This window comes from Dermacentor silvarum, chromosome 1, assembly GCF_013339745.2.
Source record: "Dermacentor silvarum isolate Dsil-2018 chromosome 1, BIME_Dsil_1.4, whole genome shotgun sequence".
Classification (NCBI taxonomy): Eukaryota; Metazoa; Arthropoda; class Arachnida; order Ixodida; family Ixodidae; genus Dermacentor; species Dermacentor silvarum.
In genome coordinates this window covers 137,124,123-137,136,939 of record NC_051154.1, presented here as the reverse complement: position 1 = coordinate 137,136,939, position 12,817 = coordinate 137,124,123, and the positions used below count along the sequence as shown (strand labels likewise).

General features: G+C 50.2%; 1 protein-coding gene across 1 annotated transcript in view; it reads left to right on the top strand.

Annotated features, from left to right (window-relative positions):
• The window catches only part of LOC119461779 (uncharacterized), a 382,744-nt gene that overhangs the window by 366,103 nt on the left and 3,824 nt on the right, over positions 1 to 12,817 (top strand). Inside the window, exons 19-22 of the mRNA XM_049669559.1 lie at positions 1,583 to 1,810; positions 6,489 to 6,686; positions 7,004 to 9,404; positions 11,802 to 11,936. Coding sequence (XP_049525516.1) covers positions 1,583 to 1,810; positions 6,489 to 6,686; positions 7,004 to 9,404; positions 11,802 to 11,936 — 2,962 coding nt within the window. The remainder of the gene's footprint in view (positions 1 to 1,582; positions 1,811 to 6,488; positions 6,687 to 7,003; positions 9,405 to 11,801; positions 11,937 to 12,817) is intronic.

Below are 12,817 nucleotides of genomic sequence, written 5' to 3'. Positions count from 1 at the left end.
GAAATGCAAAAACGACCGTGTGCTTGCGTTGTAGTGCACGTTAAAGAACCCCAGGTGGTCAAAATTAATCCGGAGCCCTCCACTACGGCGTGCCTCATAATCAGAACTGGTTTTGGCACGTAAAACCCCAGAAAGAAGAAGACGACGGGTATTACCCTAGCAGACAAATATTCTTTCTGTATGTGTCACGTCTTCCTTCGTCCTTGTTATTTCACGTGCTATAAGCCTCACGATGTCATACTAACAAGCCGAAATCACTGCATTACAGCAATTCTTTCTCGGGTTTTACGTGCCAAAGCCAGGTCTGATTATGAGGCATGCCGTAGTGGAGGGCTCCGGATTAATTTTGACCACCTGGGGTTCTTTAACGTGCACTACAACGCAAGCACACGGGCGTTCTTGCATTTCGCCTCCATCAAAATTCAATCCCGCGACCTCAGGAGCGCAACGCCTTAGCTAACTGAGCCACCGCGGCGGGTAGCAGACAATTCTTATATCACATGAAAACGTTATGAAAGATCATTGGCGAAACGTGTCAAAACGTAAGAAAGAGTGAGACGGTGTTTCTTACCGGACTGGTCGCACATGGGGATTTCTGCATATGTTGTTCAATATTACTGAAAGTGCAGGAAAAACAAGGGGGAGTTTACTTGGAACTAGACGAACCTTTTTGGGGGGTAAAAATGCGCGCGAATTGACACCAGTTCCAGTGACCATGACGCAGGGCGCGCGCCATCGTATTCGTGAAGGTGTTCATTGTTCTCAAACTGTGCGCTTCTGGATAAGCTAGTAAGTCATTTTTGACTGAAACATACCAACTGGACTTCGACGTTTTGACGCTTTCACAAATTGAAATTTGACATCGTTTCACAGTCACTCCCGCGGACAGAGGAACGCAGGAAGGACAGTGAGGGCAACCAAGTCCGGTTACCTATCCTACACGTGCAGACGTGGATAGGAAAACTGTTCATAAAGGGAGAAAAAGTCCAGGAAATTCATGCGCACAGTAGAATGCAGAGCGTGTCTTTTGGCGGCGAATCAAGGCTGTTGGCCTTTAAAATATGTGCAGTGAACGTGTGGCTCTCTGGGCCGATGAAATATGGTACTATGTATTGCGAATATTTTCTCCCGTGAGAGGCCGAGTAGAAACGGCTCAACTCGCTGCTGGTAGACAACACTCTTGCACCACCTTCAAGCACGAAACACAGTGATTCATACTTTTAATGCTTTTAAGGCTGAAACTATCAGCCTAAAAAGTACTACCAAGGTCGTTTCTATCGTGCAGAGCACTCATTCCCGGCCGCACTTTTACCGTCTGCACTTTTGCTGCTTTCTGCGCTCAGATGCATACAGAGGTTGCAGTAAGAGATGTTTGTTGCGTGCAGCCGCAGCATGCTGCGGAGGTTCGCGATCTTTCTGTTCGAATTATTGGTCAAGACATGCGGCACAGACAAAGAGGCAAAACAGCATAGGTCTGAGCGCAGTTCTGTTACTGTCATTGTGCCAATACTTTGCTTTACTAACTAACAATGTGACCCCGATGACTTAACAAAGACATTTGGCGTCTCTCATTCTGCCGCAGCGATGTTCTGCCACGTGCACGTGTGCGACGTTGGCGACGCCTGCAGCGGTCGTGGCAACTGCAGCGTGTCGTCATCGGGGGCGCTGCAGTGCTCGTGCCAGCAGGGTTTTCAGGGTCCCGACTGTACCCAGACAGTGGACCCATGCGCGGGACATCCCTGCGGGCCCCAGGGCCGCTGTGTCGTCCTCAACGGATCCTTTGTCTGCCACTGCAACATCTTCTTTGAAGGTACGCTCCTTTCTTGAGCATTGTGCATACAGCTGGAGACTGGGTCGCCTCCAGCATCGAGAAACCCTGTAAATGTTACACTTTTGACGAGACACTCACAGAGCCTGCGCCAATCTCTCGCATTCCTTGGTCTACACAAAACCCTGCTATCTCCTTGCAGCCTAATGGAGTTGTGTTCTATAATTGCATAGCTTAATCTTCTGGCTTAAACCAAGAACTTCGCATAAGCTGCATTCGACGCGAGAATACGTCGCTGGAAGGTATACGTTCATTTCAGGGGATTATTTTCGAGACCAGCGGCGCAGAGTTATCTCGTCCGGAACACGAAGTCACTACGCAGCCTGGCCAGCTCAGTGAGGGTCCGGGCAATTTTGCGCTCCCTGAAAGTCGTTTCATGCAGAGCCTGAAGGGGTGTCTCCGTGACAACCTACACAGCGTCTGTTCGCCAATTCTCTCAGCGTGCCTCGGTGGACTGTGTATGGGTCCATTGCCCGTGGATTCTTCCGTGGCCCAACGGGCCACGGAAGAATCCTAACTCACGAGATAAAAAACGTTTTGAATTTCCTTAGTTAACTTTCGGCTATTACCGTACATTGTATATTGACGATCCTGTGCCTTGGTGGGAGTACAAGCGGTGGGAGTACAAAGGATGTTTCACACCCGTAGCTTGTGGAGTTGTCAATTGAGTTAACCAAACGTTTCAAGTCAGTTACACACGCGGCACTTTTGCGCGTGCTAAATCTTTTGTCTTCGTTGTTGCTTGTATGGCCTTATGGAGGCCTTTATTAAACTTATTCAGTCTTCCATTTCTGAGCGAGGTAATGACTTTATTTCACAAATCTCTATGAGGGTGTGCACACATCATACTTCTTGTATATACTTGTCTTCATAATCCGCCAAAGACCAGTAAAGGACGTGCTGGATCCCTATATATTTATTTATACATGATAAACTATCAATGTGGCGCAAGTAAAATCTTGCAGTCGAAGTGTAATTATTTGTTATTGTTGTTTTTAAAGCGAAAGGCGGAGCACTCGGTATTCGAAAGCATATATTTTCTGCCGTACAGCGTGCGACCGAGAAAACGATTGTTGAACCTTACTTGACCTTCTTAATGGTGAAAGCTGTTCTACAGATCACAATTGGGTCTTCGCTAATGCAGTCTGAAAGTCAGTCGGTCATCCCAAAATGTCGATGCGCAGAAAAAAAAGAAGTAATACACTTGTCTCCAGGTGGAGATTGAACTTAAAAGTTCTCGACAGCACAGCGGAAACTTTTTTGATGATGTTGTCGTTGTTGCTTTCCTTGTCGTTGTTATTGCCTGTTAAGTATAATATCATTTTAGACAACCAGCGAGCACACTAGCCGCATGCCAAAGGTATGGCTTACATCAAACGCGTAAAATTCACCAAGTCATCCAACAAAGCCACAGTGAGGTAGCCTTGGCGTGCTTTTTAAACATTGCCGTCATGTGCTGTACATTATCGCTCTTTTCAACTTTACATGTAAATCGGCGTTTCTGACACGTTTTCGAGTTTTCCAAAGACGGCAGACTTAGGAACATTGCTATATCGTGTAGTACACCTCCTTCATTTTTAAACATTTCCCTTGTGTGCTGTACATACTGAGAGATACTGGATACCGTGGGGCGTGATTGATAACTTCTTTTTTTTTATCGTTCTTAGGGGTCTGCCTCAATGTAACACGTCTCAACAATTATAAAGATACGTTTCACATTCTATGTTTTTTTTTGTGTGTGTGTGCAGCAAGCTGCGATGAGACGTGCCATTTTGCGCATGCTTCGCGGAGTACTAGAGTCAGGTGTCCCGAGTGCTGAATGCAATGCGCTAAAGTGAAGAGTACTTGTGTGCGCAGCCGTATTCCTTTCGTGATTTACAGGGTATGTCCGAAAAGTATTGTCAGGGAGTTCATTAAAAAGAAATTATTGATCAGATCGGTACAACACTATAAAATGTTTAAAAATATGCTACTCCGGCGTCGTTACATCGCTTCTAGCGAGATTTCTAGGCATCGAAGGCGTCACGGTAGGTCTCCTTAAGAATGTCCTTTAGAGCCTTGGTGCAAGCCTCTTCGACTTTGCCAACTGTCCCGAAATGATGTCCTTTCATGGGAATTTTCAAGCGCAGACAGAAAAAGAAGCCTAGGAGAGCCACGTCAGGACTGTGGAGTGGCTGGAGAACCGTTGGCACCTTTCAATCGGCCAGGAAGCGGGTCACGAGGAAGGCGGTGCGGGCTGGCGCGTTGTCGTGGTAAAGTTTCCAATCACCCCCGATGTCAGGCCGGGCGCGATGAATCCTTGGTTTGATCTATTGAGCACTTTCACGTAGAATTTGCCATTCACCGTTCTGCCATGTGGTACAAACTCATGGTGGACGAGCCCGCTGATGTCAAAAAACACAATGAGCATGGTATTTACCTTTGACTTGCTCATTATGGCCTTCTTGGGGCGATGGGACGCCGAACTGTAGCACTCAGCACTTTGCCTTTTTGTTTCGGGGTCGTATTTAAACACCCAAGACTCGTCTCCTGTGATGACATTGTCTAAAAAGTGGGGGTCACTTTCGCACAAGCTCACTAATTTCGGTCAAATCGGCACGGAAGCATATTTCCACATTTCATGGTTCCCGGCCCACCTGGGGGACTCGATCCAACCGCATGGCTGCAACCCCAACGAACGGGCTCACATCTGGCGCGCGATTTCACGACCCGCGCAGCCGTCAACGGCCATCCTCGTAACGAGGCTTGCATCCAGAAAGACCCATTGTGCACCTTTCACGAAATCGTTTCACACTACCGCTTGGAAAGGAGGCGGTTCTCTCCTCCTCACCCAAAACTAAATAAACCACAAGCTAGCACGCTCATAATGTTACAAACCCGCACGTACCCCAATCCGCGGTCCCTTAGCAGGATAGACCCACACTTCCCGCAGTCGTGTCCCAAATGCGGAGCTGATTCATGCTCTTTCGATCATATGCTCTGGCTGTGCCCAGCCATAGAAAACTCTATACTTGCCACAAAGGAACAGTGGGAGGAGTTCCTAAGAAGCGATCACCACCACATCCAACTCCAGGCAGTCCAGAGGGCCCACGACATCGCAACGGGATTTCGCCTCCCGGTGCCATCGTGGGCGGAGCTACCGACTGATCTGTGGGAGCCTTCGGCTCCCCCTGGCCAGTTTCTGAGGACCAATAAAAGTTCTTGTCACCGTCACTTTCGCACAAGTCACGAAGTTGCTGGCCCGTTTCAACTCGGCTTGATTTTTGGTCGTCCATTAACATTTTGCGCACGATCTTAGCGCACACTTTTCGCATCTGAAAATTATTCGTCAAAATCTCGTGAATGGTACTTTTTGGAATTTTACTGTCTGTACCACTAAACGAACACTCAAACGAGGGTCTGAATACAAAATATCTCTCACACGCGTCACATTTTCGTCGGTGATGGTCGTTGATGGCGGTCCAGCGCGGGCTTCATCGCTGACCTCTTCCCGACCTTCTAAAAAGGTATTGTGCCACCGGTAGACTTGACGTTCTGACAAACAATTATCACCAAAAGCTGTCTTTATCACAGGAAAAGTTTCGACTGCCGACTGTCCGAGTTTCGCACAAAACTCGATAGCAATCCTTTGTTCCAACGAGCACTGCATTACGGCTTGCACGGGAAATAAAACGAGTTTCACGGAAAAGCCTTTCCTTACTCTCCAGATGGTCGCAGACGACTGAGCGAACGGGCATGTGTAAGCTAACTTCCCCCTCCACCAATCCCAACCGGTCCTAGCGCGTTGCGACGTATAGTCGCTTCGCAATATAATCGCTGACATTACTTTTCGGACAAACCCTGTATTATGAACCTGAAACACTTGTCAGAGGGAATCTCAGAGAATGAGTGGTCTCTAAACATTGGAGTATAGTGTCTATATATTTTTAATGACATAAATGCATTCGAAGTGCTTGTGTAAGTTTATTTCTCAGAGAAAACACAGGTTCCATCTCGGCTATTGTCATTACATGTTGTTTGCCCTCAGTCAGAGCGAACAGTCTCGTAGTTTGGTTAATTGATAATTCGATTGCCTATATAGTACGTTGTCGAACCAGTTTTCATGCATCAACCGGTGGCAGAAACCGTTCGAAGAGTTAATAATCGCTAAATGCCGCTCTGTCTGTGAAACTCTTCAAGTTTCTCGTCCAAACAGCATTATCCATAACTTATTCAACGAGCGTTAAACTGGCTTGCACAACATGGGGTAAGCAACATGGGATAAGCTCTCCGGCGTGTATAGAGACAGCACGAAAAATATGTGGTGTACTTTTGTGTGGGCGAGGTAACCGTGTTGTGAGCAGAATTTCACACCGATTGCGCATACCAGCTACAATACCCTTCATTACAGGCAATTTTTCTCGCGCCATTGCAATTAATAATTTGCGCTTTTCTTGGCAACTGCAATAAAACGTAATGTCGATATGCTAATTTTAGTAAGTTTAGCGTTACAGTATGCACTAAAGCCCTTCCACGTTCTAGTTACCTGACAGGCATCCCGCAGAGAAATTTCGAAGTATTTTCAAGCATACTCATGCATTAAACGCAATGATGGTGCGGGTTGACTGCCCGATAATTCGAAGCCAGTGCGAACGATGATCGAACCTTCTTTTTTTTTCAGGGCTGCGCTGCGAGAAGCAGCTGTTCCGTCTGCCGTACCGTCCTCTCAGTCAGAGGATGCTTGAGGAGCCCTTCTGGTTAGGGCTGATCACCGTCTCAGCTGTGCTTTTGCTCATATTGCTAGTGTACTGCATAAAACGCAAGTTCGCCGACAAGATTGAGAAGTTTCTGGCCGAAGAGATTGAACGCAGCAAAAACAGTTGAGTAGCATGTTCACTTCTTTATTTTGCTATTTCGACCCGCTTATTGCAATGTGACCGTTTTCTTTCTTTCTTCTTTTTTCCCGTCGAAAATATTTCGCGACTTTTAATACAGCAAGGGAACAAGTTACTGATCATGCTTCATCGTTCCGTGTAGTGTCTATTCGATGCGTGCAACGTGATATACGCGTATGTAGTTTCGTGATGCCGCTCGCTAAAATAGTCAAAGCAGTCGCTGACATGGCGTACAATGGCCGTATTCAAAGCCTACCATTATGACGAAGGGCTCACTCGGGTACAATGTGGCTGTTCGCAGATCCGTCGCCGCCCGCGACACGTTACAGCCTGAGTTCCACCCAGCCGAGCCTGACGCCCGCTAGTCTGAGCCCGCAGCCATGTCAGCGGTCACTGCTGAGCCGCATTCGACGGCACAGCATCCGAAGTGCGCAGGGCGGTTCCAGCCCGTCCGACAAGGAGCAGGGGGCCTGCACGTTCAGCTTCGATGAGCTCCTCAAGCGATCGTCGCAGTCCTCCGGCTCTAAGAAGCAGTCAGCCAATTCCAGCGACAGCGACAACCCGATGCCTGGTACCAGCGGTCCGGGCCCGGCTCCTAAGGAGAAGGAGTCCGAGACCTCGCGAATCCTAGCCTCGCTGGTCACTTCGTCGAAATCGCCGGGAAAACGGAGGATGAGTCTAGATGAGTTTATCAAGCTCAGCGAGCGCAAGATACAGAGCATCAAGCGCGAGGAGACCCCCGGGGACATATCGGACGTGTCAGTTGCCAGCGAGGGCAGCATGGAGACTAGTTTTATTCAGAGGACCGCAGAATTTCACTCCATCCGGGAGCAGTCGCAGGAGCAAAATTCTTCTTCGGATAGCATAAGCGCGGGGCCTAAGACCAGTGAGGTGCAGGTCGAGGTGACGCCGATACCCGAGTCTCCTTCGCGATGCTCCATCGGTGCTGAAACCTTGTGTCGCCAGGACGCCGTAGCCAGTAGTGGCTCCCGCTCACCGTCGCCGCGCTCTTTTGTCGAGCAGCAGTCGTCCTCGCTGGAAGAGAAGGCGAAGGAGACGCCGAGTGTGACGACGGCAACAGAGACGGCGATGGTGGCGGAAACACTGGCAACTCCCAAGGCAGAGCCCGGTTCGCCCAAAGCTGCCGGAGGGGACCCAAAGGGGGCTTTCTTGGACTTGCTTCAGAAAACAATGATGGCCGCCTCACCGGCCGCGTTCCCCAAGTCCCCAACGAAGCAGCAGCAACAACAGCAACAGCAGCAGGACACGACCCAGGTGTCTATGCTGAGCCTACCGAAGGTGGGCAGCGGCTGCAAGCAGAAGGCCACGGATCTGAGTGTCCCGAGGAAATATTCCGTCGACCTGCCGATGCCCAAGATCCTGATCACAGCCAACATGAGCTCCTGCGAGTCCGAGGAAGCGCCGAGCCCACCCAGAACTCCGAATCCATCCTGCAAGACCATGAACTACCTGAGTCCGCTCACCATCATGTGCTCCTCAGCGGACCGCACCATATCGGAGTCGAACCTCAGCACGTCCGGGTACTCTTCGCTCTCCAGCCCGGGACTGTCCAGGTGCAACTCGAGCAGTCCCATCGCTGACGAGCTGGAGAACCCCGCGCACCAGGGCCGGCGCGCCAGCGTCTCCCCCAAGAGCGGCCATTCGCTATCGCCCAACTACCTGTCGTGCGGTACCAAGGCGTTTCAGTTTCCGGTGGCCCAGGCTTACCCATACCTCGAGGCACACCGGCCGACGTCTCCACTGCTGCAGAAACGGAGGTCGTCCATAGGGGGAGCTCTGTGCCCTGCCACGCCGTCACTCAAAGACCGCGTGACGCTCAAGGGCAAGTACCGCACGACGCGGCACAACTACCAGACCACCAGCACAGAGGACTCTGTCGATGATGAGGGCATAGGCATCGACATCGCGGAAATTAGGATGAGCAAGTCATGCATCCGGGGTGGAGGCTCCGTGGACATCATCCTCGACACGGGAAAGTTCGACGTCCCCGAGCGAGACGTGTCCAGGGCCACGTCCCCGTTCGCCAAGAGCATCAGCTTCGAGAGCCCACGCTGCCGTAAGGCGGACAAGCACCGCAAGGGGGAGAAGCACCGCCGTCCCACGCCGGGGAGCTCGCCCGGCATCACGCCCAGCTCCGAGTCGCTGCCCAACGAGCTGCTGGTGGCAGAGGCCAAGCTGTCGCGCAACCCGTCCAAGAGCAGCATGGCTGCCGCCGTGGCGGCCCACTCCACCTCAGACTCGGACGACGGCGAGCAGCGGCCGCGGCGGCCCTGCAAGAGCCCCCGGGCCAGCAGCGCGCGGAGTCCCGTGGACGGCCGAGCCGCATCGCCCCTCTTCGTCTGCCAGCGCTCCTCGTCCTCGGACTCGCTTCCGTCCACCAACGAGGATCATATGGGCACCGATTGCTCGTCCACCGACTGCAGCGCCGACCGTGGCGGCCACCCTTTCTCCGAGCTGGCTATCGTCATCGACTCGTCGCACTGCGTGCCTGGTCAGACCATCGAGCTGATTCCGTGCCTGCCCCGCCTGCGCGTGCACCCGCCGCCGCAGCGTCGGGAGGAGGCCACCAACACTCAGCCGCCCTCGGCGCTGCCGTCGCTGCGGCTCATCTCGCCCGAGGGCAGCACCAGCAGGAGCCTGGACGAAACCGCGGAATCACGCTCGCCCAGGCCTCCCAGGAGGTAAGCAGTGTCTTTCGCCACGACGATGCGGCTTTACAGTTCAAAGCAACGTGTCCACGTGTCTCAGCTTTATTGATCATTGAACTTTTTGTAGGCGAAAATCTCGTTCATCAAGATCACCCTTATTCATGCATACCAACATCGCATCAGACATTTCGTATGCGTGCTTGTTCGAAACACCAAAAAAGTCGCAGTTTCACCTGAAAGGCTGAAGCATTAATAGTGATAGCAAAATAATAAACTACACAACGTAAATTAAGGATCGTAGCTTTATTGCCTGTATAAACTGCAGCAAACATTCGCTTACTATTTCAATTGATAAACACGGTGTCGAGCGTGCGCAGGCAAACATGAACATATCTCAGTCGATGATCGCGAGCACTCGCTGTCACAACGCTGGCCTGATGAAGAGCGCCAGCAGCGGGGAGCAAACACTTCGTGCGTCTCGGAAACTTCAGATTGCATGACTTCCAACACTAAGCCAGCGGTAACACAGCATGCGTAAAACCACCAGCCATCTCGGCTTACCCACAGCTTTGCGCCAGCCGCATTACCTCCAAGATACGGCTCGGGGCTATGTATGCCCTCAGCCGCGCGGAGGCCCATGCGTAGCGACGGCCGGGCTAGAGGAGACGCGCACTCACCTGCCTCCTCCCCCTACCGCGCGTTTGATCACGTGACCTCCAACAATGGATGTGCGGAACGACGGTGCTCATCAAGCCATCATGCTTCTCGGCTCACCCTCGTACGCTTTCCCTCGCACTCACAGCATACGGCGCACGGGGCACGATAGGATCTTATTGCACTTGATCCTTATTCAGAACAATTTCCTTCTAGTGTCGCTATAATTGTTATTGCAATAAAACGAAATATCTTTAGATTGGTCTTACTCCCAAGTAAACAATGCAGAAATTTTAGGATCAAATCGACGGTACGTCCTCGGAGGACTGTGATTTCGGCGCCCTTCATTTCACTACAGAGATCCGTACCATCTTTTGCAGAAAGGAAGAGAGTGAACTTTACCACTTTATCTAAGTGTCAATTCCCTATTCAAGAGAGCCCTACCTCGACCTGAATATCCTGTATGCGTGGCCTGGAGCGGCCACAAGATTTGATGAGCAGGAGAACTGCCAATAGATATCCTTTTACTTCGCCCTTGGAGTCAGTGTGTTGTCGAATAAAGAAACGTTGTTTCTAGTCCAGGTTGAGTGTCCATCGGTCCAAACGAAAATTTTTACGGCTGTCGCTAAAGCTAAAATTTTTAGCAACAGATGTAAATATGTACATTCATTGCGGTGACGTGGACGTTTATGCGCTCTTTCCTAGATGACTGCGTCGTGCAGAGAAAAATTATTAGCTTTTACTAACCCTCGGATTAGAAGCCATCATAAGTCTCTATCACCGGCAGATTGGTTATCTTGTATTGTCGGTGCCATTAAATTAGTTTGAAGTTTATTTCAGGCAAACAGAAAAAAAAGTCGCAGTTTCGCCCGAAAGGTGAAGCAGTGATAGTGATAGCAAAGTATTAGACAACTACACGAAGTAAGGTTCGTAGCTTTATCGGCTGTATAAATTGCAGTAAACATTCGCTACTAATTAAATGAACAAACATGGTGTCACGCGCTCACCGGCAAACACGAACAGATCTCACTCTATGACCGCGAGCACGTGCTCTCACAACGCTGGCGTGATGAAGAGCGCCGGTAGACGGAACCGAACGCCTTCGTGCTGCCTCGCAGTTCACGTGGAAAGGCAGCGCGCATGAAGCTATACCATCTATGTCGTTCGTTCGCCCTTAAGCTTTTCACCCGCCGCAGACACCTCCAAAGATACGGTGCGTGGGCCGCGTAAGCGCTCAACCGCGCGGAGAGCCATTCGCAGCCACGGCCGGCCTAGAGCAGAAGACGTCTGCGTGTGCTTCATCACGTGACCTCCAACACTGGGCGCGCGGGAAAACGGCACGCATCAAGTCAGCATCCTTCTCGCCTAACCCTCGCGCGCTTTTCCTCGCGCCCACCTCATACGCCGTGCGGGGCACGATCTTATCGCACTTGAACTTTATATGAAACATTACGGCAACGGTGACGGTGAAAATGGACCTCGAGTGTCCATGTAATTCGTATCGCAATAAAATGTACAGGTGCCTAGTGGACCAGCGAAAGGGCAAGAAAGCGCGGCAGGACTCCTGCCCCCCAAAATGACACATTGCTGAGGGTTAGAATTCCATAAAAAGAGTTAGCTGTGAACGAAAAAGGTCTTAGGTATCGGTATTTGGAAGATTCGGGGTGTTACTTTCTTTTTCCACAGTAAACCCAGTAAATGCTGCACGTCGTGCTAGAGCCGCCTACCGCCTACAACAACGTCCTCCTCCATAACCATTCATACTTTACTTTCCAGATGTTCGCTGAGTCCGTCTGGAAATCAGAGCTCGTTTTCGGCCAGTGAAGCTAGCAACAGGATTCCAACGTCTCCAACACCAACTCATCACCAAATACTAAAGCGGCAAGAGGCGCTCGTGGAAGACGATGGCAGGTCAGTAGACTGAATATTGTTTAGAATTGAATTAGCCTTATCTAGCACCGATGTTAAACTTTCATGAGCGAGGCGACAAGACAAACAAATATCGGTGGATCTCACGCATATATGAGAATCGGTTATAAGCGAAGCTCTCTTTATGTTTGCTGAAATGTCTTCACTTTCCTTCTTCACTTCTAGTATACATGTATACAATCCTTGTTCTATACGCGCACTGGTCCCATTTTATGCAATTAACTTCGTTTTCCACACTCGGCTGCTTCTGTTTCCATCTTCTGTTCCTTCTGATACAATAGGAGAGGCTGGTGCCTATAGGTGGCGCCAGCTACTTCTCGTCGCTTGTTGTCGTGTAATGAATAAATGTTGCAACAGAAGGTCCCCAGACTGATGTATGCGAACGACATAGTGCTACTAGCGGACAATGCAAGAGATTTACAGTCACTTGCTTATAAGGGTGGCAACGCAGCGACAAATCTAGGCTTTAAGTTCAGCCCAGAGAAATCGGGAATTATAATCTTTAGTGAAGAGACGAGTAATTAGGTGATGTCAATTCACCAGCAAGTCATACCCATAGTCAAGCAATAGAAATACCTGGGCGTATACATAAACAAAGGAAAGACTTACTCAAGCACCCACCAAGATAATCTGAAACTAAAGGGGAAGCGGAATGCTGCAATAATGAAACATATAGAGCACTTTGGGGTCACAATAAATATGAGGCGGTGCCTGGAATCTAGAAAGGAGTAATGGTGCCAGCGCTAGCGTTCGCAAATGTCATTCTGTGCTAAAAATCGGATATCTTGTCGGGGTTGGAGGTTAACCAAACATTGGGAGGTCGGTTGGCTTTGGGAGCCCACGGTAAAATCACAAATCACAGT